The sequence below is a fragment of the Glycine max genome, chromosome 10 (genome assembly GCF_000004515.6).
Source record: "Glycine max cultivar Williams 82 chromosome 10, Glycine_max_v4.0, whole genome shotgun sequence".
NCBI classification, from domain to species: Eukaryota; Viridiplantae; Streptophyta; class Magnoliopsida; order Fabales; family Fabaceae; genus Glycine; species Glycine max.
The window spans coordinates 25,374,962-25,401,898 of record NC_038246.2 but is presented as its reverse complement, the minus strand read 5'-3'; the positions used below and the strand labels follow the sequence as shown (position 1 = coordinate 25,401,898).

Genomic DNA, 26,937 nt, shown 5'->3' with positions numbered 1-26,937 from the left:
AGCCACAATCGATACACAATGCAAAGGATCAACGTGTTGAATGTGAGCATTACTTACAAGCATGACTCAAGGAATCGCAACGAGAGGTGTACCTAGGAGCTTACTTAAATCAGTAAGTACTATTAATTCAAATGATTATAAATAATGTTGAAGTTCTACGTACCTAATACTTGTTTCTTGTAGGGGCCATTGGCAACTGGTAGTACTGTGTCCTGCGACCAATGTTGTTGCATGGTTTTGTTCGTTACGTAAGAAGCCTGATACTCATATCAAAACTGCAATTAACAAGTAAAGTTTTGTATTGTCCCTCATATCATGCAGTGTAATATTTTGTGTCAACCATTTGTTATCGTCGTATAGATGTTGATCATGCTATTATTATAAGCAGTGCAATGAAGTCAACAAACACAACTGCGGATGGTACAAATAATCCAGCAACTCCTAAGTGGATTGAAGTCAAGGTTAGTGATGCAATTAATCATTATTTTCCAGTATTGATCTTCAAATGATAATCTCAATACAATTGTTAGATCGAATTATTATTTATATTGAATGTAGAGCCATGTTCAAAGCGGAGGGTATGAGTGTGGCTACTACGTGATGCATTGGATGTGGAACATCGTCAGTGGGGGTTTAAAGAATGATTGGAGCATGGTATGTTCGGTTTAACATCTTCAAATTACTATTTTAGTAGTATTTTCATTCATTTTACATCTTCATTAAATACACCCTTTGTATTCTTCATATTTTGTAGTGGTTTCTTGATGGAACGACGTTAGACAACGAAACAATTACAACGATTCGCCAGAAATGGGCAGCATATTTCCTTAAAGTTCAAAGCAATCAATGTACAAAGTCTTAGTTGACATAGGAAATTTTTTGGTTATTGTGAACATTACTGAGACAAATGTCACTATATTGGCTTGTATTTATTTGGAAATATATTTATGAAACTTTGTGTTTTGTTGTCTCTACAAAATTGTTGGACTGAGAGAATGGAACTTCTTCTTTTAATTTCTTGTCATTAATGGCAGATGGAACGATATCAAGCAAGGGAAGACCCTTAGGTTTTCAATAATTACATTTTTGCTATACCGCTTATTCATTTTTTTAATAAGACAGCAGACATAAAATTCACAAATTTCTAACTCCTGTACATACTTATTCTTTTATAACTGTAAAGAAGCAATGCTTCTTATTGGCAATGAGATTTCTTTGCCTCTATCAGATTTAGAGTGAATGATGGGGAGGACAGCTACACAACTCTTCCAAGAATAGACCCTTCTGTGACCCAAAGGATCCCGACACAGCATGGTATTTTACATTTTTTATTTATTTGTGAATGAGTTTAATTTTTCCTTGTTGAGGCTTTTGCTTTGTAGGCCGAATAGCTGGCCCTAGGCAAACGACTCCAAAATCAGTGATTCACCAAATTTGTTATATCATCCTCTTTTCTGTGTTATATGATGTAGGAGGTTTAACAATTTATATTTATTTATATATTTTTCTACTTTTGTTGTCTGTTCATAATGTTAGTGATTTACCATTCAATTTTACAACCTGAAAGTTATTTTTCTTTATTTGAGCACAAGCATCTGTCCTTTGTTGCTATTCTATTTTGATTGTTCTTTTTAATTTTTATGAGAATCAGTTCAGTTGTTTTTTCTATGAATCTTTTTACTCATGGACACTTGTTCCAGGCTATTATTGTCTCATGTTGTGGCTGCTTCCATGGTCGTACACTAGGTGTCATATCTTTGAGCTGTGACAATGAAGCTACCCGTGGTTTTGGTCCTTTATTGCCTGGCAATCTTAAAGTTGATTTTGGTGATGTAGAAGCACTTGAAAGAATTTTTAAAGGTTCTGTACTGTGCCGCCATATACTTTTTAGTTCAGTGGTTTGCTTTATCATGACAGATCTTTGAAGTTCACTATTTGAATTTTCTCTATGAACTGCAGAAAAAGGAGAACACATAGCTGTGTTTATTTTAGAACCTATCCAAGGTGAAGCTGGGGTAAGTTTTATGGAAGTGCATGTTTATGGGCTTGCCAACACTTGTGTTGATTGAATTGAGATGATAAGGAAGCTGCTATATACCCCTCTCTTTCTCTTTCTCTATCTCTAATCTGTTTACTGATATTAGTAGTTACAGAAAAAAACTGATGATGCATGTTTTCAGTTAGAATTTTTTCCATGTTGCATGTTTTAGTTTTAGTAAAATACATAATGCATGTCTAGAATGGAAAATTTCTACAGCAATTTTGACATTTTCATTTACATGGATGATAAATTAGAAGCATGCAACAAATTCTTTTTTCAATGAAGTCATGTTTTTAAGATAATCTACCAATGTTTAGATGTTCTATTGCTTGCAATACCACATAGAACATGCCTAACATTTTTTTTTAATTGTTACTTTCTTTTATATTCGTTGGGCTTGTGAAGTGAACTGTTTTTGACGTTCTGCGTTCCTGTCATTGTATATCTTGTTTCATCCATGCAACAATGTATTAGTTTCCTGACAAGAATGTAAAATATTATGTATGAACTATGATAGCCTCGATGATACATAGTTACTTGTTCTTGGTGACTTATAAAAGCCAAGTGAACTTGACATTTTTTTATATGTTTTGGGTGTTTTTGCTAGTCCATATTTAACAGCCCTTTTTTTTTCCTAATCTAATCTAATGATTTTTTTGGCTTAATTGCATTTTTTGCCCCCAAAGTTTCAAATATCGTGAATTTTGCCCCGCACGTAGAAAAATCTCCACAATTAAGACATTTTGGGCCAGTTTTTCCTTTAAACTGCCACAATTAAGACAATTTTGGGGTGATTTTTTCATGAATTGTAGTGGTTATTCTATGTGGGGGCAAAATTCCTGGAAAAAAAATTGGAGGGCAAAATTCACGACTTTATGAAACTTTGGGGGGTAAAAAGTGCAATTAAGTTTTTTTGCTTCATTTTTTTAATCTGCCAACTGGTTTTATTCTATATGGTGTAAAATGTTATGAACAATATGTACTTTGTATTGCTTTTTCAAATTCTTTGAATTTGCTTTTTTAAAGAAAAACTTCTATGATACCCTTGTATATCACTCATCCTGCAGGATGGCTATAACATTCTGTACACATTTTTTATTATGTTTTTTCTTCTCAAAGTATATAATCTTCTCTACATTCTTTTAATATATAATATTTTTTGTTTAAAGGTGATATTTCCTCCAGATGGTTATTTAAAAGTTGTTAGAGATATTGGCTCCAAATATAATGTCTTGATGATTGCTGATGAAATTCAAACTGGGTTAGCAAGAACAGGGAAGATGCTGGCTTGTGAGTGGGAAGTTGATAGTTGGTTACAATTGTTTTTTAGGTACCAATGACATTCTAAATCCTTGACAAGCTATTTAATTTTATAAGACACTAAGATGATATATACCATTCCATGATACAGATATTGCTCATGTCTACAGCAAATTTATTGGCCCTCTTCCGGGGAGTCCTGATGAGTTTGTCGCCTCTATTAACAAGTGCTTTCCACACATTGTTGACACCATTATACTCCTGAACACTAATTTGATGTTCCAAGAAAAGATGAAAAGGTCCAGAAAATCACTGGCCTCTGCTTAGGTTAGTGTTTTTTTCATTTATGTATCGTTAACTGCGTTTTTTCCCTGTTTAAGCTGACTGATGGTGGAACACTTGAAAGTTGGAAGCAAGGCGAGCCGACAGGAAGCTAGCTTGTTTTGTGTTGCGAACGGGTTCCCAGTCAGAACCCTCTCTCTTTGCAAGCATCAGCTGTTGGTTGGTTGGGGTATGGCTTCAACGGACGTCAGAGGCATTTTGACAGCTTTCAATCCTTCTCTCGACTTCTTCGCTATCACCACCGGAGACGGTCGCGTCAAGGTTCGTTCGTTTTCTTCTTTCTTCTATGCCTTTCCCTTCCCTTCCTCAACTGAACTGTTACTTATTCACAATTTCTCTGCATAGATATGGGACACACTGAAGGGTCAGGTCCACACCGAGTTCGCTGATATCACCTCAACTCATTCAACTGCTACTACCTTACATCATAAATCATCCATTAACGGCCATCTTGCGCTAGATTATACTTGCATCAAGTGGTTCTCCTTCGAAGAAAAGGTCCGTCCCCTACTTTTTTTTCATTTAGATATATGTATGTATGTATTACTATTTCTTTTGGAATGATATACACATACACACACACACACCTCGTATTGTGAATTATTGCAGAGGAAAAGGAAGCATATATCCTCCTTGTTGGTGCTTGGAACTGGTGGTGGTGATGTTTTAGCACTTGATGTCGCTTCTGCTCAATTGACTTGGAGACTTACTGACTGTCATCCTGGGTTAGATTTAAACTTAGCTGCACTACCTTTGCTCTTTTTTAAGGCTGACATAAAACTGTGCGAACTGTGAAGGCCAAACTCTAATTTTGATTGGACAACAACATTAAAAAGCACTGCATCTAAGTTTCGTTTAATGGATAATTCAGGCCCTAATGCTTTGTGGATTTTAAAATCTGTAACTCCATGATGATTGGACATGGTGACTCCAAACAATGTTACTTTGTGGGGTTTAGTTCCTGATTTCTCTTTCTTGTTTGTTCAACTTGACTGCAGAGGTGTGAGAGTCATTGCATCTTCAGCAAATGTGTCAAGCATTTATACTGCTGGTGTAGATGGGATGGTATGTGTGATAGATTTCATGACAGGAAACCTGTTGGAGAAATTTAAAGCTTCTACAAAGCCAGTATCCTGCATGTCTGTTTCTCCAGGTATTTATCCTTCACAGCTTTTGTATAAATCTTCTTGTTTTGGTGGGAGGAGACGAAGTCAATCTGAATTAGACATTTGCGTATGGTGTGTGGTATAATTTGATTGAGTTTCCCATGAAATTCTTTAAGCTTCTTGTTCTTGTACATTGCAATTGATGATAAAATTGCAAAAAGAAAGCTTCTAATTATAAGGTTCAATGATCCAAATTTAGTTAAGGAGACCATCTACTCTTAATGTTAGTTCTTTTATTATCATTAGAATGAAAAACTGTTTATCACGTTAGGTCCATATTTGTTGAATGTGTGCTAAACTATTAGCATTTAGCACTATTGCAATAATTCCTGAGCTGCAGTGAGTTTTGACTCAAAAGGGCTTCAGTGAATCATGATTTAGATGAATCTCCAATTTGTAGGTATTATTACTACTGTTTTGATTACTGATTTGGCAATTGCTTCTCTACTTAAATCAGATGGGAACACATTAGCTACTGCAGCAGCACAATTGAAGATTTTTAACTGTTCTAATCACAAAAAGATTCAAAAGTTCTCTGGTCATCCTGGGAGTCTCGTATATTTCCAGATATACATGCATATACTCTATCAGTGCCCTTTTAATTTGTCCTAAAAACAGCCACTACTACAAAAGCAGAATTCAACGTCGGTTAAAATGGGTATACTACGTCGGTTGAAGACCGTCGTTGTCTGCGACGACGTAATAAATTTGATGGCTTTCAAAGACGGTTATAGAAAACCGTCGTAGATATTACAGAATTCTAAGACGGGCTGTCGGTCAGCCCCGTCTTTAGAACTTACTAGAGACTACGACGGCCATAAGGACAGCACCGTCGTAGACATAATCTTGTTCTACGACGGTCCTTTGGAAACAACCGTCGTAGAAAGATCCACAATTCAAACACGGCTGTCAACAGCCCCGTCGTAGAAGTAACAACAGACTACGACGGGCATGAGGACACCACCGTCGTAGAAGTAACAACAGACTACGACGGTTGTCTTCCCAGAACCGTCGTAGAAGGGTCCTATCACTACAACGGTGTTTTGTTGCGGACGACCGTCGTAAGAGACGGTGTTAATACTACTACGGTCACGTAACAACACCGTCGTTGAGATAAACGTGTTCTACGACGGTTGTATGGCATGGACCGTCGTAGACTTGTATTCATACTACTACGGTCTTCTGTTGCCGACGACCGTCGTAAAATAGGGAATTAATACTACTACGGTTTGCTTTGTAGGTCCGTCTTAGAAACATCACGTTTCTACGACGATCGTTTTCTTAGAACCGTCGTGGAATGTTTTTTTTTTTTTTTTAACAGCAAATTGTGCAGTAATAATGTGTTGGTTCCACGGTTTTATTTTTAACCCAAGCCTTGTGGATGGCTGTTCAGGTTATAGTACATGCACAATTGTCCTATAATTTGAACCTGATCATAATAATCGGGAGAAATATACATTTAATTAGTCAAATTTAATCATAAGAGCACATAATTAAGGAATAAAAAGATGATATAAGCACTTTGAAAATCCTAAAAGCAAATGAAAATGCTTCTTAGAAGGATACATGCATGATATATAATGTCTGTTGATTTTAAAGTCATTAAATTAAGACACAGAGCTTAATTAAGGATCCCTAGTGACTCAACCATTTGTTCATTGAAGCGATTACCTTGTAATAAGATCTGTTGAAGGTCACAGCTTGGTTGATGTGTCCCCCTGTAGCAACAACAAGAACAAACAAACCCAATAGATCATAGACTTAAATATGGTAATTTAGAGGAACAACAAAGTGACCACCACCCTGATGGTAATTTTAGGTCACCTGCAGGTTTAAACAAAGGAGGTGGGGGTACCTCCTTGTTATGAACAGAGAAGCTTCAATGGAGGGCAGCAGAGACATAACAGCAATGACAGAGGGTGAACTCACAAACACAGGGGTGCAGAAGGAAATAATACTCAAAAGAAAGGTCAAAAAGCCCACCTATTTGAAGGATTTCGTCTGAAGGAATCTAGTGAGAATTTGCCAGCTCACGCAATCTTCCACAATCCTCCTGCTGATGCTGCATATCTGAGGGGAAGCAGCCATAACAGAATTAGTTATGTAATATTCCTAGGATTATACCAATTCTAGAAGCAAATTATTCCTTCCTAGGATCTATAAATACTATGTAAATAACAGAAGGATTAATAATGAAAAAGCTGGGAATTCCTTATCTTAGATCTTCTTCTCTTGGTCTTCCTTTCTTGCTCTGGAGGAGCTGAACCTCTAAATCAGCCACATTCATAACATTCCTTGTAGTCCTTGTCAGCACCACCCTGAGTATAAGTTACCTAGCTGGGTTTAAAGTCAGCAATTATAGCAGTAAAAGTTAATGACACGACAACATTATGATAGACAATTAAGTACAAGCAAAAAAGTTAGTTATCAAATGTTAAGTGAAACAAAAAGCAGAGAGAAAATTAAATTAAGTATACAACTCAAGCATTAACTGAAACAATATACTGTTCAAGGCACACGGCCACATTGAAGGGCTGGATAGGAAATTGTTCAAGCTGAGAGAAAATTAAATTCAATATACAACTCAAGTTATCTAAACAATGTACTGTTCTCAGCAGACAAATAAAATTCTGGCCTACACGAAAACTATTCCTAAGTTATCAAATTTTTTCTTGGTTCGCATTTCTTCATTTGGATAAAATAGGCCGCCCATTTATGCCGGAGTGTGGTCATGGTCTCTTCTGTTAGCGGTGATCGATCAGAAAACCACTGCACATGTATATATGAATTTATTAGTAAATCACATAGCATCAGGTAAAAAGTAATGACGTCTAATTACATTAACAAGTAAATCAATAATCAGAAACATACGTGAATCCAGTCATCCTTCAATCCACCACTTACGATGCACCATATCCATTGCATAACATAGTATCCACACTCGTAATTTCCTGTTTGAACATGACTCTACACGACATACGCACACACATTATGTTGTGAATTCAGTCAACGCAAACAGAAATGACATCCATATGGCATTTGGAATTTAAATAAACATATACCTTTGCTTCAATCCACTGAGGCCCATGCTGAGGTGGCTTTCCCTCTGCAGTTTTGGTGACTGATTTCATTGCACTATTTTCAAAATAGAAACAAAGCATTACAATCATTGGTGGTTTGCTGTAGGAGTATTGAGGCATGGTAGAGGCAGCACTAACCTGTTTACTGCACCCTTGATGGCAACATCCGGCTTCTTCTTCAAAGAACAAAACCAAACCACTACATTGTCGCCTGGGCACAATACAACGAGCTGCCAATGGGCCCTAAACAGGTAAAGATACTTCATTAAGTCAATATGTTAAACATTACCGTACTCGACCAACATTATTTGCTCAACTTACTGGTTTAAATAAGGTGCTATGTAAATTTGTTTTCCTGCTTCCTTCAACCACCTTCCAATGTAATTTTCACACTCTTGACGTCTACTGCTTGCATTGTGGATACACTGAGGTTCAAGGAACCCATACAATGGTCCATAACCAATGCTCGCACTCCAATCATGAATAAACCTATGTAAAATTCATGGTGTCATAAAATACAGTTAATAGGTTATTTAAGGTAGCTAACTCAATTCTACAGTGTACAAATGTTTGAGCTAATATGGGTATACACTTACATAAGCCATAGCTGTAGAATGGAGATGTTTAAACACTTGTCTCCTAATATTATCTCGCTCACATCAGCGTGTGTGATGAAGAAGCCATCTTTGACATTATTGATCCCAAATTTAGCACCATCCCATGACACCTCAACAGGCCTTTGGTAAATGTCGAACAAGTTCTTCACCAACTCTCCCAATGGATCAATAACCTCAGCTGCCTTTTCCTCCTCAACAGTCTTCAATGGTGAGCTCACATCCTTCTCTGCTTCCTACAGGAGTACAAAACATTTAAAAAAGACTTACGTAAGTAACCATTTTAAATTATAGGAATTAATGTTATTACGTACCTCAGACAAGATGGGTTTGACCAAATGTGTTGGCCATGGAACAAAACTACCTAAAGCTTCTTTGACAAACTTTATTTCTGATGTAGGGATTGGAACCTCCGCATCACCGAAAATAACTTCCACCACACTCACGCGAACAACATCATCAGCATAGGGCACGTTGTGGATGGTGCCAAAACTGTCGCACCGTTTGCCCACTGCCACTAATTTGTTGGAGTTCTCAACGGTTACATGCAGGCCGACATTGTCACCATTCAACTCAGAGGGTTTTTTAGCTAATGCATTTGTCTCTGCTGCTGCACAGCTTCCGTTCGTGCTTACCCTTGCTGCTAATACTTGTATATCATTTGGCTGAAGTGGGGCTGAATGTTGTGATGCAATTTGTGACAACTCCAACTTGATAGCTTCTTGTATTTGTACTTTAAATGTGTCCATAGTGCGCTGTTTTTCCTCTTCAACCCTCCTCATCCACACCTCCTCTCTTTTAATGTTTTCTTGTTCAGCCTGTCTTTGCCATTCTTCTTTTAGGCTACCAATTATATCAGCCAACTGTTCTACAGTGATGTTTGATGAAGTGGTAGACCGACGCGATGATGGACCAAAGTACTGCGTAATTGTAACCCCTGTCCCAGCCCCACGTACACGACCAGGATGCTCCGGTCTTCCAATAGCCATGTTCAAAATATCGTCACGTCCGGAAGGCACAATGCTGCCCTGCCTGCTTTGCTCTTCCAAAGAGTCTTGTTCATATAACACAAAACAAGATCAAGGCATAAAGGAAGTTGTCATTTAAAACTTTGATTTGTTTGTCAGTAACAATTAATGATAAGAGTTGCTTACAATTTTGTCAGCAATTTCTTTGGCGGCTTGAGATGTCATCTGGCCATATTGTTTTGTGCGTGCACTCTTCCATTTCTCGTGTCTAGAAATTGGTGATGGTGGGAGGTAAAATGAAGGGTCCTCGGTAAATGCTGCTTGTTCTTCTCGTATCTTCCTTTTTTCAGCCATTAATTTTTTTTCTAGCAGCTCATAGCCTCCCCTAGACAACAGGTGCGGAGAGTCATTGTACTTTTGAATTTCTTGTGCCTTTTTCTGTATCCCCTTGAAATCAAAAAATAAGCATTTGTCAACTATGATGCAAAACATTTATTCCAAGGAAAAGCATTAACAGTTTGTAACATACTCAAAACATTAAAACTGGAAATAACCTGCCAGGTAGGGGTTTGCCTCATTTTTGCAAACTTGGCCCAATCTTTTTCATTAATGCCATATTTAACCAAAGGATCATCTTTTGCTTGGCCGTCAGTGTTACCATACACATATTTAGTTGTCAACGCCGACTTAAATTGCCTCCAACCCGTTGCCACAGTTGACATCACCTTCTTTTTGGCATTATCACCCTCGGGGATGTCGAATTTTGCCTACAAAACATGTGTGTCAAACAAAAAAGCATAAACATGAATGTGTGTAACAAATATTAAATGACCAGCATGAGGGACTTACCAATATGTCATCCCATATCATGTTCTTTAGTGTTTCAGGTACATCATTCCAGCTAGCGTGAACAATTGGAATCTTGTCTCGTGCCACAACTCCAAGGTAACTGTGAAACTGATCCTTGTGAGGTCCGGATCCTCTACTAGTCGCTGGATTCACACTGACTGTTGCCCTTGCTTGCTCCAATGTTCTTGCTGTCAACCTTCTTAGCCGAGTGGCTTGTCTAGTTTTCCTAGACGTCCCATCAAAAGGAATCTCGGACTGTGTGGGAGATGGAGGGGGTGTCGTCATTCGAATGACCCTGCTGAAACAAAATACATGCAGTCTTAAGTAGTCACCAAGTAACGATTACTGCACACAAATTGTTAGCATTGTTTGTCTATGCATTCACTGGTTATGCAGCACTTATATATGATACACATAAACAGAAACACACACATTGTTGCATTCGGAGAGTAAAATGAAACCTATTCTGAAATTGAAAAGCATGTTTCTCAAACAGAAACACACATCATCTGCAAAATTCCAGTATACAAGAATGGCCCTGACCCTGAAATCGAAAAAGTGTGATTTCCTCTATGAGATTATTTCTTTATTCATCATGTAATGAGAAAACTGTGGTTGCCTCTATGAGATGAATTCTTTATTAATCATCTACAAATTTTTGGTATATAAGAATGAACCTAACCCTGAAATTGAAAAACTGTGGTTGCATAACATTTATGCATATATGAAACATATATTTTATTTTCTAAACTTGAGTATAATATGGATCATGGTGAAACTTGAAAGACATGTATTTTCTGGTATCCATCATATCTTGGTTGTTAAAAAGTCTGACATAGATTATTCCAATTCTTTGAGTTTAACTTATATATCTATTGAGCTACTTTATCTAGTGTCAATTAGTTTTTTTAAACTGAAATCTAAAATTGGCATCATAGACTCCATGAATATTAATTATGTTGATATATTGCTATCGTCTATTGAAGTGACTAGCAGTCTTGAAGTATATGGTTTGGCTAAGGCATTTGGTCCTTCATGTCATAGGAATAATATGTTTCAATTATATATAAGATAATCTCATATAAGATAATCTCATATTGGTCATGTTCTGTCAATAAATGCCATCCTGAATCCTCTGCGTAGGAGTTGTAAAGTATTTGGCAAAGTTGGAAAGTAGTTGTTTAGATGAGCATGAATGTTGACTTCAGTAGGTTCTTTTGCTGAACCTATTGGTAATTGGTTTGGTTTTCGATCAAAATCCTATTAAAAATGAATGATTCGATTATTCTGAATGAATTAAGGAAAAATCACCTTTTTTAGTTAGTTGAGAGCTTTGGCAATAGAATTTGTTAACATAAATAATGTGTGTGCAAGTGAAGAATATCGAAAAATTATTCTGAATGTTGACTACCAGAACCTGGAAGAACTGAGAAGGACTAGAGGAGGAACCAAAAGGTATATAAATTAGAAAAATATGTAATTTGTAAAAAATAATAGGAAGTGTATAAAATTAGTTATAAACTTGGTAATTGATTCCAGCATAGCAAACAAATTTTAATTGACTCCACTTAACCTTTTCCTGCGCCCTAGCTCTTCCTTTTGGGATGTAGGTATGCAGTTGAATTAAATAGTTAGAAATTGGATATGGCAAGATTGAATTCTGGGTTGATATAGCCGCAACAAAGTGAATGGGGCTGGCAAAGGAAAGAGACCTAACAAAGGAAACTAGAAAGATAGATGCATATATGTGTGGCAATGTTGCAATAAAGTAAGATGTCATTACTACTGTGGAAAGCTGAGGGCATGTGAGTGGCAGCTATTGTCTAAGCTGGCTAGATAAATGATCGTGAGGATCTCTTATTTTTCTAGCTTGTTTAAAGCATGCATGTGCCTTGTACTATTTCCCCATTAAATTCAAAAGATAAGAGAAGAAACAGCCAGGCATAAACATAAATGCATGGCTGGCCTCTTCACAATTCTACAAAATTAATTAATTACACTCTCCTCCTCCTCCTCTTAAAAATAACAATTTATACTTAATTTAATAAATTTCAATATAAACATATTTCTTAACAATAGTGGATAAATATGAAAGTATCTCCTGATAATATTTGATCTTTTTTACAATTCTCAATGCCACCAATAATTATTTTAAAACATTTATTGCTATTTTTAATATTATAAAAGGTGAGATAAAGTTTTAAATATCTTTATTGTTTGTTGTAATATTTTTTCATCTAAATTTTTTATTTCATCTTCCAATGTTACCAAATTGATGATAGCTGTTTAAAAGTTAATACTACCTAGCTATTAAATATGATGTGCATCCAGTGTCTATAGTGATGCCACCACATAGACACTACATGGGGAAAAATATCTAAAATGTCCATTTACATTAATTAAGAGGAAATTTCGTACAATATATATTCATCTTTCAAGAAAGAAAAGCACAAATTTTAATTAAAATAAAATGATACATGTTCTCACCTCCTGCTGTAGGGAGGAATAATAATGGTTTCTCTTCTTCTTATTCTGGGAAAGTGGAACAAGAACCACCCACAAACGACTCTTCAACCCATCATGGTCATGGCCGCCACCACCATGATGAGGAGCTTGATCTAGAGCTCCGCTTGGGAAATAATAATTGGAATTTTTTTGTTTTTCCTTTTTCATCAACAAATATTAATTGTTAGAATGTTAGTTTTTACTGATAAAGGAGATCAAACTTGCCATATTTCCTTCCTCCCCTTCTCCCTTAGCCATCGAACCCACCTCTGGTGGATTTTTTGGTTGTTTTGATTTTTTTTTCTTTTTCTTTTTGTTTCATTTTCTCATTTATTGGTTGTTTTTATAAGGATCTCAGTTGTTGGTTGATTGATTTTGTTAGTATGTCATTGTTTTGTAAAAGGTGCACCTGTAGCAGCAATTTGGTTGGAAGAGATGGTGAAGAAGAGAAAGGAGAAAGGTGCACCTAGGACAGTGAAGAAGAGGAAGAAGAAGACAACCCATATGTGAAGGGAGAATGTAAGTATTAATTTTAAAAGAAATTACCAAAAATTATTAATGTGGAAGAAAGATTAGGGTTTGACGGAGACACTGAACAAAGCTTGTAGTGGAGTGTCATTTTCAGTTTCAGAATTATCTGAGTACATATATATATATATATATATATATATATGTCTACCTGCACATCCATCTTTGAGGTTTTTTTCACATAATTTAATGGAATTATATTATCTTTATTATTCACACCCCTTGTTTACACTAAACTAGAAATAGGCCATTTTCAATTTCTTTTGTTGATGGACAAGCACAAGCTAGTGTCATTACAATTAATGATTAAGAAATTAAAATGCAAAATTACTTAATAAGAAATATAATATTTATTATATATACTATATTTAATTTGATACCTTTTATTTTTTAATTTTATAATAGTACCCAAAAAGCATGTCATGAAAAATATAAAATTATAAATGTCTTTAGCAAGGTATCTTTTGGAGCTTGAACAAGTATTTAACTTCTATCCAATAAAACAGAAACATATATGTTTTGAGGTAATTGATGTAGTAAATGTTTCACAAGATATAACAATCTCATTTAGGTAAATGCTAGCCCAAATAAACATGTTTTCATTTTATTGGAACAAAAGCTAAATGAAATGTATAAAAAAAATCTTCATATGAAAGTGCTTATATTGACTAATGTATGTTATTTAGTAATAAAAAATGGACTATATTAAGTTATTAATGTTAAACAAATTCAAAGAACCTAAACATTTTCTTTTATTAAGAGTGTTATTTCCTAACAAACATTTACTGCATGAATTAGAATGAAACACACATTTCTATTTTATTGGACAAAGCTAAATAAAATGTTAAAAGAATCTTGATTTCGACAAAAATTATGAGAATGTCTGTATTATCTCAGTATTGTTATTCTTATTGAACAAATCCCTAAAAGAAAAATACTGGATTTAATGAATTTGTTTGACACGAATAACATAACATGGGACACAAGATAAGTATTCCCATAATTTTCATCAAAATTAAGATTTTTTTTACATTTTATTTAGCTTTTTTCTAATACAATAGAAACATGTGTGTTTCATGCTATAAATGTTTCATAAGAAATAACACTTGGCTAAGTTTAACCTTCCTAATTAACTATTCAAGAATTTTAAAAGGCTATACTTTTGAAGAAATACATGAATATATACACCATTGCTGGACTCAAATATAAAATAAATATATTAGAGGATAGTAATTAATTTAGTGTCCGTTCTCGTTTTAAATTTGTAAGATATACTATTAAGTAAGGACTTCTAACATGCCACTCTCCCTGATTTTAAACTTTTAGTTATTACTTTTTTTATAAATAAACTAAAAAGAATTTTCTTTCAAATGACATTATTGAAAATTCTCAAAATTCATTCTGACAAGTGATAAGTGATTGGATGGAACTGTGATAAGTGATATAGAAGGTGGTGAGGTAACAATTGATAACTTAAAATCAACATTGAAATCTGAAAGGAAAGCCTTAAGTACATTAGCAAGTAATTTATATTATAAGTATATCACCTTTAAATTCATATTTATATTAAAAAATGACCTAAGTAGATGAAAAAAATAGATATTGAAGTAAAATTGTAATTAAAAAAATACCAAAAAATAAAAAAGTAACATTTTATGCATAACTTGTTTAGATGTTATTCCTTATGGTTCGAGTAATAATAACGATTTTTTTTGCATAAAACAAAGAGGGGAACGAGCAACAATTTGAAGGTTGTACATTTAGGAACTAAAGAATTCAAAATAGCTAGTAATAAGAGGGATTTGTTTTTGGAATTTTCTGAGCACCAAGAGCGGCTACGCAAGAAGCTTGCACTTGACGAGGGAATGATATTTGCAGCTAATGAACAACTTTCTTAACTATTTGTCCTTCAGATTTGACTAATTCTTTTGCTAATATGTAAATATAAATAGTATAAGGCTATGGCTTATGGACATGGTCTTTTTTACCCCTAACAATTTTAGAAGTAAATATAGACCATGTTTTTACGCCATAGCCTTATACTATTGTCATTTACATATTAACAAAAAGAAACAGGAAAGTCTGAAGGACAAATAGTTAACAAAGTTGTTCATTAGCTGCAAATATCCTTCCCTCCTCAAGTGCAAACTTCTTGCGTAGCCGCTCTTGGTGTTCAGAAAATCCTAAAAACAAATCCCTCTTATTACTAGCTATTTTGAATTCTTAAGTTCTTGAATGTACAACCTTCAAATTGTTGCTCGTTCCCCTATTTGTTTTATGCAAAAAAAAAAATCGTTATTATTACTCGAAGAATAACATCTAAACAAGTCATTAAGTCAATGTTACTTTTTCATTTTTTGGTATTTTTTAATTACAATTTTACTTCAATATCTATTTTTTTCATCTACTTAGGTGGAGGATGTTGATGAAGAGAAGGAGAAGGAAGAAAAAAAGAAAAAGAAGATTAAGGAAGTGTCACATGAATGCTCCTTGGTGAACAAGCACAAGCCCATTTGGATGAGAAAGCCTGAGGAGATGACAAAGGAGGAGTATTCTGCCATAATGAACAACAGTTCAATCAGTTTAATAAGGAGTATGACAAAGGAGGAGTATTCTGCCAAGGTCTATCTCTACCATTAATAAGGTCTGCCCAGCCACCATAATTTCTTTAAAATACATTCACCTATTGACGTCCCTTATGTTGTCTAACTAATTTTGAGAGTTATGATGCATGTTCTTTTGAGCGTCTAGCCTATGCCCATTTATACTTGTAAATTAAAATTATTTGCAGGCAACTACTTGCAAATTGATGGAGGGTATCCGAGAGCCTCAAACCTATTTGATACAAGTATGAATACTTGACACTTTGTTCAGCCAGAACTCTTCTTAATTAGAAATTTAAACAATGAAATCTCAATGTATGAATATACTTTACAGAACCAAAAGGAAGCAAATGCAACCTGCTAGAATGTGATAGACAAGTTACAAATAGGGTGGGAACAGAAGCAAAAACAAGGCTAGTGAATGCCACTGAGGTCTGTAGAAACGTGAATCAAAACATCTCGTGAGCAACAATTTTAATTCAAATCGAAAGTAGAAATTCGAGGGGGGGGGGAGGTAACGGTTAACTAAGAAGATTTGGAACAACGTTAGTTTTAGTTGAAGTAACACTCTTTCTTTATAAGAATTCTGATTTAGAAAGACGAAAACCTAAAAAGTTAGCCTCAAAAGTGGACAGTGCCATAAGGAGTGAGAGTGAGACTTGGTCAAATTTGGGAGCATCCCGCCTCCATAGTTTTGCTTTTGTAGTGGACTGGGCTATAAGGAGTAGCAGGACTGTGTCGAATTTGGGAACATCACCTGTCCCTAGTTTTGCTTCGGCAGAGGACAATAATGTGATGAGGGCTGTTCCTGCACGATTATTCACCTGGGCTGAGCTTGTAGCAGCCACCAACAATTTCTCAATTCACAACCAGATTGGTGCTGGCTGTTTCAGTGTTGTGTACAGAGGTAAACTTGTCGATGGTCGTGAGGTTGCAATCAAGATGGGTGGAACCTGGCCAAAGAGAGAGAGCAAATTGACCTTGTTATCCAGTTTACACCACAAGAACTTGATTGGGCTGGTAGGATTCTGTGAAACGAATTATGAAAGACTCAGTGTGTATGAGTACATGAAGAATGGGTCCTTGTATGATCGTTTGCATGACAAGGGTAGCAGTGTCTTGAATTCGTGGAAAATGAGGATCAAAATTGCTTTGGATGCCTCTCGAGGAATAGAATATCTTCATAATTATGCAGATTCATTTATTATTCACGGAGATATCAAGTCTTCCAACATTCTTCTTGATGCCACCTGGACGGCAAGAGTATCTGATTTTGGATGGAAGTTTATGAGAAACAGACGACGTATAATTGAGAACACTGATCTTGAGTACGTTATTCGAGGTGCATTGTCAGCAGAGAGTGATGTGCATGGGCTTGGAGTTGTAATGTTTGAACTTCTAACAGGAAAGAGACCTACATTCGTGTACGGGGAAGATGGAGGCACCCTATTAAGTAGAAAACATTTGGTAGACTTTGTTGTGACTGCTATTTCAAATGGATTTTTGGAGAAAATTTTGGATCAAAGGGCTGGACAACCCGATGTGAATGAAGCAGAAGCAGTAAAGTTAGTGGTTGATACCGCTATCCGTTGTGTGAATTTGAAACTGAAAGATAGACCAACCATGGCTGACATTGTAGTCAGATTAGAGCGGGCTTTGGCTATTTGTGAATATGATAGCATTTTCAGGGCTTTGGTTTCGAATTGTTAACTCAAAATATGGTGAACCTTCGGGCTTTATCTATGAAAACTAGATCAGCTGAACCTTCGGGCTTATATTCAACTAGATCAGCTTATAGATTGTTAACTATTGCTAACAGAGATCTACCTCAGGCTAATATTTTCAAGACAATTTCGAGGCTTAACATTCCCCCAAGAGCTGTTATTTGACTTATGGTTTCTGGTGGGAATCTATGAGGTGGAAGCGGGTGGTCGGTCCCCTAGCAGCCTCTCCAGCATCTCACTTCATCCAGTTCTGTGAAGGCTTTGGAGCTGGGAGGAATGAAATCAGATGGCCCAGATGGTGGATTGCTTTAACAAGCTCAATTTGGAAGCATAGGAATCTATTCATTTTCCAAGGCAACAGATTTGAACCACCAAAAGTCATGGAAGATGCTTTGTTCCTTATGTGGTCTTGGATGAAGTCCAGGGATAAAAACTTCTGCACTTCCTTTAACTACTGGTCATCTAATCTTGGAGATTTTATTGGCTAAATTAGTCTCTATTAGCATGTGTGGGGGGTACTTGTTGTCTAATTCTGTATGGTGGGTGTTTTAGATGCTCTGCATGTTGTATATCACCAGTAGTACTTCTGGTACTGCTGTGTTTTTATGATTAATATAATATATCTTTTGCCTTTCAAAAAAAAAAACTTTGTGAACTTATTATACACATGATTTGTTCTGTTCTGTATTCTCCTTGGGCACTGGTAGAATGTGCTATGATCTGCCAATATATATTTAGAGGAATCATTGGCCAACTTTGAGGAAGAGAGGTTACAAATTCTAGAACAGCTCAAGGTATTGGAAGAAAAGCTAGTTATATAAGAACCCTCTCACCCCTCACTAAACAAACTCACTCACAACACAACACAACTTCTTAAATTTTGACTAATTAGAGGACATGTAAAATGTGTCTCACTCTTAAACTATCATTTTTAATAAATTAAATTTTGACTAATTAAATATTTGTTAGGCATTGGTCATTTATCATTTTTTTAGTTCTAAGACATGTTAAATGTGTCTCTGTCTTACACATCAGACATTTTATTTATATGTGATAGACATGTAACAATTTATAGTAATTTATAAACATAATTTATACTACCAGTTAGTATAGTGAAAATTCGTCCTACTAACTAGATAACTTCATTTACGAAATTCATTTCCTAGGCATGTTAATATCATAATCAAATAACTAAAATAGTTAAACTAATCAAACAAATTATCAACAGACCAAATAATTGTTAAATTCACAAAATGCAAACACAAAAGCATTGTCATCATTCATAAGAAAATAGTATTCTTTTGGAGATGCAAACACAACTAAGGTATGTGAAGCATGCAAACTTACAATGAGAGCTGTTTCCTGGTGATGATCCCTCACTTGCTGTAATGGTCCTGTTCCAGAAAAACCCATCAATTAGGAACATGAAATGTCATCTGTGAAATTTCAGACTACAACACACACTAAGCAAAACGACATTTCAAAAACAAACATAATGTTGACATTACAACTATGAATTTATGGGCGGGGCTAGCTAGTTAATTAGTATTTATTTTATACTACGAAATGAGTGAAAGGAGTATTAATTTATCAAGACACATCAGACTATTAATTAATACTACTACTTTTAGAGAAAAAATATACTTATTTATTCATATAAAAATTAAAGATAAAATCAGTTTTTGTTTTTTATTATACATTTTATTTAGTTTTAAATACTTATATATTTATCATAAATGAGAATAATAATAAAGTCATAATAAAAGTAAATGAACTTAGTAAATATTATGAAAAGAAGTTATGGGGCGGGATATAAAAAGATGGAATCAATTTAGTAACCTATTTTTACTTACTGAACCTAGTTGAACCTAATTTAAATGGAGTATTTAATAATGGTGAAAGTATGAATATTTAGGCAAGAGAGTGGTTATTATAGATTAATTTAGGAAGCGGGGTGTGGGTGAGGAATAATGTCAGTTGTGTTAATGAGCGACATAAGCTGATTGGTGTCATTGCTGACACTATTGTACTCTAAGTAAATTACGCAGTTATGCAGGTTGACATTACCACTATAATGAAAGGCAGTTAGGTGTCGTTATTTTCCCATAGCCCTTCATGATGGTCATGTCTCATTGCATGTTCAACATCATCTTCGTCGGTGGCCTCAATCACAGGTATTTGGTCATTTACAGGTGGCATATCAGTCACATCAAAGGGTGCATAATGACTATAGTCGATCATATCAAATTTTCTGCCTTGTATAACCACGGACCAAGTAGGGTCAGACGGATCTTCAACATAAAAAACTTGCCTGGCCTGCACTGCCATTATAAATGGCTCATCATTGTAACCACCTTTTTTTAGGTCAACTAAGGTAAAGGCCATTTTGTCTTTGCGGACCCCTGTATTCGCATGAACCCATCGACAACTAAACACAGGAACTCTAAATTGACCGTAATCCAGCTCCCATATATCTTCAATGACTCCGTAGTACGGCATTGATGCGTTAATGGGATTGTTATCAGAAACACTACTAAAGTGAGCTGCCTCACCCTCAACACTAACCCCGCTGTTCTGCATGGTACTTCTTTCATCCTGTGACTTTGTGTAGAAAGCATAGCCATTGATATCATATCCCTGCCAGGTGGGCACATTCAGATTTGGGCCAAGGGCTAATAGTCGGAGGGTTTCGGAAGCTATGGCATCGGCAAAAATGCACTGCCTGAACCAGTTGACAAAAGTTCTATTATGTTCCTGCAACAACTTCATCTTGTTCATTCTTGGGTTTTTAGCTGACAATTGGTTTTTGTGAGAATGTAAATACGACATCACCTCTGCTGTGTTGTTTAACGCATATAGATGCGCTTGGGACAGCCTTTGCAAATTCATGGTGACAACATCAAATCCTCGAGTTCCCCTACCTTGACTCGAGGGTTGATGTCGATTTTGAGGAACATCGACTGGTTGTGCGTTAGTTATATAATTTGATGAAAACTCTATTGCTTCTTCAGCAACATATCTTTCAACTATGCTTGCTTCTGGACGATATTGGTTCTTTGTGTATCCTTTCAGCACCTTCATGAACCTTTCAACCGGATACATCCATCGTAAATAAACCGGGCCACACAACCTAACCTCGCGAACCAGATGAACAATTAAATGGATCATTATGTCAAAGAATGAGGGGGGAAAATACATCTCCAATTCACAGACAATAATGGCAGCTTCATTCTCCAAAATATCCAACTGCGATGGGTCAATAACCTTGCTGCATATAGCATTAAAGAAAAAACACAAGCGAGTGATGGTATTACGAACTTTTTCAGGCAAGATTCCACGAATGGTCACTGGTAAAAGTTGTTGCATTAGTACGTGGCAATCATGGGATTTCAGGCCAATCAATTTCAATTCCTTAATTGACACAAGCCTCTTCATATTTGAAGAGTATCCTTGAGGAACTTTGACATTTGCTAGACAATGACAAAAACTTTTTTTCTCAGCTGTGGACATTGTGTAACATGCTGGGGGCAAATATGTCCTAGCACCTCGTAAAACTGGATGTAGTTGCTCCCGTATACCCAATTCAACCAAATCCTGTCGAGATTTTACACCATCCTTTGTCTTCCCCTTAATGTTAAGGAGGGTGCCAATCAAACTATCACACACATTCTTCTCCACATGCATAACGTCCAAACAATGCCGAACATCCAGATTGCACCAATATGGGAGATCGAAGAATATTGACCTTTTTTTCCAAATGTTCTTCGCAGACATGTCCTTTTTTTGTGTCTTACCAAAGGTAGTTTCTATGTCTCTGACCCTTTGGTAAACATCATGAGCAGATAATGGTTCAGGCGCTATTTCAACCTCATTATCTCCATTAAATGGCTTCTTCAAACGCCGATATGGGTGATTTCGGCTTAAAAATCTTCTGTGCCTTGCATACACTGTCTTCTTCCCATGGGTTAGTTGGATGTAACAAGTATTTTTTTCACAAATAGGACATGCATGGTGTCCTTTGACACTGTATCCGCTCAAATTACCATAAGCGGGAAAATCGTTAATCGTACAGAAGAGCATTGCACGCAAGTTGAATGACTGTTTAGCATTTGCATCATACACTTCAACCCCATCAACCCACAGTTTGGTCAAGTCTTCTATCAAAGGAGCCAAGTACACATCAATATCATTTCCGGGTTGTTTTGGACCAGCTATCATCATAGAGAGCAACATATATTTGCGCTTCATGGACAACCATGGAGGAAAGTTGTAAATCATTAATAATACCGGCCACGAACTATGATTGGTGGTCAAGTTACCAAAGCGATTCATTCCATCTGAGGCAAGCGCAAGCCTTAGGTTTCTAGGCTCTTGTGCAAAAGATGGATACAAGGAGTCAAATGTCTTCCATTGTGTACAATCAGCGGGGTGCCTGATCATACCATCCATTCTTCTTTCATCTATATGCCACCTTAAGTATTTAGAATCCTGTTCACTCGCAAACAACCGCTTCAACCTAGGAATTATTGGCAAATACCAACAAACCTTTGCTGGACGACTACTAGCGGTGGCTGAACCTTCAGTACCTTCCCCATCGTTGGCCTTGTACCGTGAAAGTCCGCAAGTGGGGCAGAATCGCATATCCAGAAACTCATTTTTGTAGAGAAGGCAATCATTCGGACATGCATGGATTCTTTGGTACTCCAAGCCTACGGGACATAATATCTTTTTCGCCTCGTAGTGACTCTTCGGTAAGCTGTTATGTTCAGGAAACATATTTTTCAATAACAAAACCAACTCTGTGAAGCTTTTGTCACTCCACCATACAATGGCGTATGCGCATCTGTTTGAAGAGCATCGTAAATATCTGCATGACACTCCCGAAAGCCCTCTTGCCCAAGATCACGTATCATGTCTTCCATGAGATCTCCGCTTTGTAGCTCAACCGGATGAGGTGGACATGTTGCTGTATGACCAACCAACTCACCATGCCATATCCACTTTGTGTACGTCGGGCTAAAGCCATCACATATCAGATGCGATCTAATGTCATCCAACGAATGACGCCTCCCATTGACACATTTAACACAAGGGCAGAAAAAGTTGCCATCTGTGGTTGCTGAATGTATTTCGGCAAATGACAAAAACTCTTCAACCCCATGTTGATAAGCTTCGCTTATGCGAGGTGCTGTAATCCAAGATCGGTCCATGCTCAGTGTTGTCTAATACAGAGCATGATGATGGGAGGCAGAACAACAAATGTTGTATATGAGATAAGAAGCTGCAATTCGTCCTTTGCAATCACAGCTTTCCTAAGCCAAATGAACAGACAAACAACGAAATTTAACAAATGGAGAAAAGGTTTAAGAATAACAATGTCCAAGCAGATGTTTGGACTTATTGGAAAAGAACATGGTAGGGAAGAATGAACATATAATAGGGGAATGAGGTCCATAGCATCAACTTCATATCAGATGAAAAGAAGAGAGGGACGGGGGAAATTTAAGCCAAAAACGAGAAAGAGAGGAAATGGATCTACCATATTTACATTTCGTAATGGATTGGAGATATTAGACCTTATATTCATCTAATTATAGAGTGTTGGTAGTGCCAACATATCAGCCATGGCTCAAGGATTGTGCTGTTATTTGTCCTTACAAGAGATGAAACAAGCGACCAAGAATTTTGATGAGTCAAATGTGATAGGGGTAGGAGGGTTTGGAAAGGTTTACAAGCGTGTTATTGATAATGGGTTCAAAGTGGCTATCAAAAGATCGAATCCGCAATCAAGGTCATGTTAGTACACCCTTGAAAGGTAGCTTTGGATACTTGGATCCTGAATATTTCAGGACGCATCAATTGACCAAGAAATCAGATGTGTACTCATTTGGGGTTGTTTTATCTGAGGCACTTTATTTGAGGAAGGTAGCTTTGGATACTTCAATTCACAGTTATAAGATAGGAGTTATGCTAGTGTCCTTAACCATATCAATTACAACCAACAATAAATTGAAATTTAATTTTTTAATCCAAGTTGCATACTGCTGATTATAAGAAAATTAAACACAAAGCTACCAAATTTATTATTTTTCAATATCACATGAACTATACTTAAGCACATAATATACTTTGAAATCAAATTCAAGTCAATGCTTTCATATCAGAATCAACCCAGAAAAAAATAAAGCAAAACAGCTTGTTCATAGAAAATACTATTATCATGATTAAATACAGGATTTTCTGGGACCAGGAGTTCAATTTCCACTTCATATTAGATCAGAGCATATATAACAAGAAAAAAAAAGCTAAAATATTGTCAAAAAGCAACTTATTAAAAAGGTAGTAATTATTTGCTATGTTTAGATATTTAGCGAACTGTATATACCTATATGGTCTTATATATAGCTTGTCCTAAGCACTGGTTAATGAGGAGAGTTATGTAATAATCACCTTAATACTCAATATCAAATTCAAGAGTCAATTGGATTGCTCTGATTAGTCACATTTGTGGGCTTCGTCCATGTCGTTGGATTCACATAGCTAAACTGCCATTCTTCTGCAGGTTTACAGCATCCAGACTGCACAAAACATCCAACAAATTAATGCAAAATCCACAAGGTGTCCAAAATTAAGCATAACATATTGTGTGTCACAATGAAATTCAATCGTAAGACATCCATTAAGTAAAGCAGTCACAATAATTTGCACTTATTATGATTAAACAAATAAATCTTGTACATTGTATAACAGTATATCAATACTATCATATAAGAACATCCTAGTAATATATGAATCATTCATAATTTTATACATCCATTAATATCTTGGTATTTCTGTTCTTATTTTTCTTTTTTTTTACTCTTTCTAGTTGTTAAAGGTATTAAATAGTATTTTTTTTTTTTGAAATGCAAAGATAATTTATATTAATAAAAAGTACCAGAGGTACTTCAAGATATACATAGAAGGAATCCTGTACTAGCAGGAACAAAAACAAACAATATGGAGTATCATGTCTGGAGAACTGCTTTTTGAGGACAAGTTCTCTGATTCAGTTATCTCCATTGTGTGCTATAAAACATATGGACATAGTGAGCATGATATCCTCTCAGCCTTTCAGCTTTCAATTTTAAAAATTCTCCTATATTTTGGTTTTCAGATGGTTGCTAATCTTAAAGTGTATTATTTGGTTGTATAGGTTTTAAAGCAGAAGAGGAAAACCAATACAAGCATGACTCATCTCAGGGTGCATGGCTTGGATCACTTGAAGGACTGTTTTATATGTGCTGGTTATGAGTGTGAAGAGTCTTGCAGCTATAGAATCTGAAGCTAACTAGATGCCCACAATACCTGATAAATACTGAGGTTATAGCATATATCTATATATACTCACATGAAGGTAATCAAATAGCTTGTAGATATATACTCATAGCAAAATTCCCTGTTAAAGGCTCTTTTGGGGATTAAAGCTGATACTAGCAGTAGCACACAACAGAGATGACCAATACTTTGTAGAATTAGATAATTATTAAAATGTATAGCTCATGCCAAGCCAATCTGTTTCAATTTCCACCTAGAATTTATAATTGCTTATAGATGATAATAAGAAATTATTTTTTCTGTCTAGCTTATTATTCTTCCTTAAGGTTAATTTGTTGCTGACTGTTCTTTTTGTAACCATGGCAGCTTCATTGAGCAGGTACATTAAAATTTTTATAAACCTTTTCACGTTAAGGATTTTATCCTTGCTATCAAGTGTCTATAGAGTAGGCTTGTTCTTTTCTTTTATGGTTTTTTAATTGAATTTTACTTTCCAAACATTTGATGCAATTCTATTTCTTAATCTTTGTTTAAAACAATCCTCTTTAAAATCCAATTGGTGATTAAATCTTAATTGACCCATTTTTGGTAAAAACAACTTTCATGTTTCTATCATTTGTAAATGCTCAAAATCATTGTCCTCTCTTATTTGGTTAGCAAGTTCATAAATCCAGACTTAAGAGTAGCTGGAATGCGACACCTTTCTGTTTTTGACCACACACTATACCTCTGCATATGTAAAGGATTTACAAAAAAACCAAAATATTGTTCTGGTGATATTGTGGTTAATTAACTGGTTAATTAAGTAACCTCAAAAAAGATATTATGGTTAACAAGTTAAGTGCTTAATTACCAAAATATTGTCCACCATCACCACCACAACAACAATAATACTAATTATATTATTATGCTTTCAATTCTCTTCTACCTGAGTTTTTTCCTTCATGAAAACAATCGAAATTGGAGAAATAATAGTTGTGAAACATGCTTTAAACATTAGAGTTATTACCTGTTCTATCAAACTGGACTCAGATTGGCTTGGGAATCAATCAACTAATCAATTTAAATCACTAAATGAATCAGCCATGTCATAGATCCAATGTAATTCCATTTGACTCTACAAGTTTAGAGGTTAAACCAGTGACTTGTTGACTCAGCTGGTTATGCACTTGGGTTTTTTTTATCAATTTATAGCTAACATTATTCTTACAATGTGGTTCTTTTTGGAATAAAAGATTATATATTAGAGAAATATTAATATTGTGTGAAGGTGATGGTGACAATGGAAATGATTGATAGCTAGCTATTGTGTGAAGCAAAGCCTTTAAATTTATGGCCATGATACTATTGTTTCACTGTGGAAGTTTTTTTTTTTTTTTTGTTCACTTCTGCTGTAACAGAAAAAGAGATTAACACTAAAGAAAAGAATCTTGATCCTGTTTTGGGTTTGAATGTTGGTACCTATACAAATAAAACTAAATGCTTATGAAAATCTAGTTATAAGATGTAATGATGCATACATTTGCAAATTTTGATACTTGATGTCATTCTTTTGTTATATAATAATAACCTTTTTATTCTGGATGTGTCCTAATTTATGGTTTAATTATGTAGATTCATTATTTTTTTGACACTCAAGATTTCTTAGATATGTGTGAATTACGAAGTCGAGCTTAGTGTAATGATTTTTTTATCTCTCACTGTAGCCTATCTATTCCCTAGCAGCTTAAGTCCTGAGATTCTAGAAGGTTTACTAAGATCAGGTTTGCAATGATACGGCATGTAGATGTCACAATGGATCAGGTTTGGGGATGGCTTTCATGTCTGCAAGGTAAGAATCTCTTGGAGGTTGTTTTTGGATAGACTCCCCACTAGGGGAAATTTGTCCAGAAGAAGCATTCCTATTCAGGATATTACGTGCCCTCTTTGTGGCTGTCAGC

The 26,937-nt window shown here is 35.6% G+C and overlaps 3 protein-coding genes and 1 long non-coding RNA gene across 4 annotated transcripts in view; all 4 read left to right on the top strand.

Moving 5' to 3' along the window:
- Positions 1–392: 392 nt before the first annotated feature.
- LOC106794814 (ornithine aminotransferase, mitochondrial-like) lies at positions 393–3,628 on the top strand. The gene is made up of 7 exons (XM_014762701.2): positions 393–461; positions 559–654; positions 755–832; positions 1,701–1,860; positions 1,960–2,015; positions 3,211–3,331; positions 3,453–3,628. The coding sequence occupies exons 1-7, from the start codon at positions 393–395 to the stop codon at positions 3,626–3,628; spliced, it is 756 nt and encodes a 251-aa protein (XP_014618187.2).
- Positions 3,629–3,688: 60 nt separating this feature from the next.
- LOC121172963 (uncharacterized) lies at positions 3,689–4,207 on the top strand. Its single transcript, XM_041006192.1, has 2 exons — positions 3,689–3,904; positions 3,989–4,207. Exons 1-2 carry the CDS (start codon positions 3,689–3,691, stop codon positions 4,205–4,207), a joined length of 435 nt encoding a protein of 144 aa, XP_040862126.1.
- A 44-nt stretch (positions 4,208–4,251) lies between these two features.
- Positions 4,252–26,937, top strand: part of LOC102667004 (WD repeat-containing protein 43) — a 28,388-nt gene continuing 5,702 nt past the window's right edge. Inside the window, exons 1-3 of the mRNA XM_014762700.2 lie at positions 4,252–4,368; positions 4,642–4,796; positions 5,267–5,355. Of these exons, the coding sequence (XP_014618186.2) occupies positions 4,706–4,796; positions 5,267–5,355 (180 nt within the window). The 5' untranslated portion in view covers positions 4,252–4,368; positions 4,642–4,705. The remainder of the gene's footprint in view (positions 4,369–4,641; positions 4,797–5,266; positions 5,356–26,937) is intronic.
- LOC121172939 (uncharacterized) lies at positions 24,699–26,824 on the top strand. The gene is made up of 3 exons (XR_005886873.1): positions 24,699–24,768; positions 24,876–25,076; positions 26,704–26,824. It is a non-coding gene; the product is annotated as an uncharacterized lncRNA (long non-coding RNA).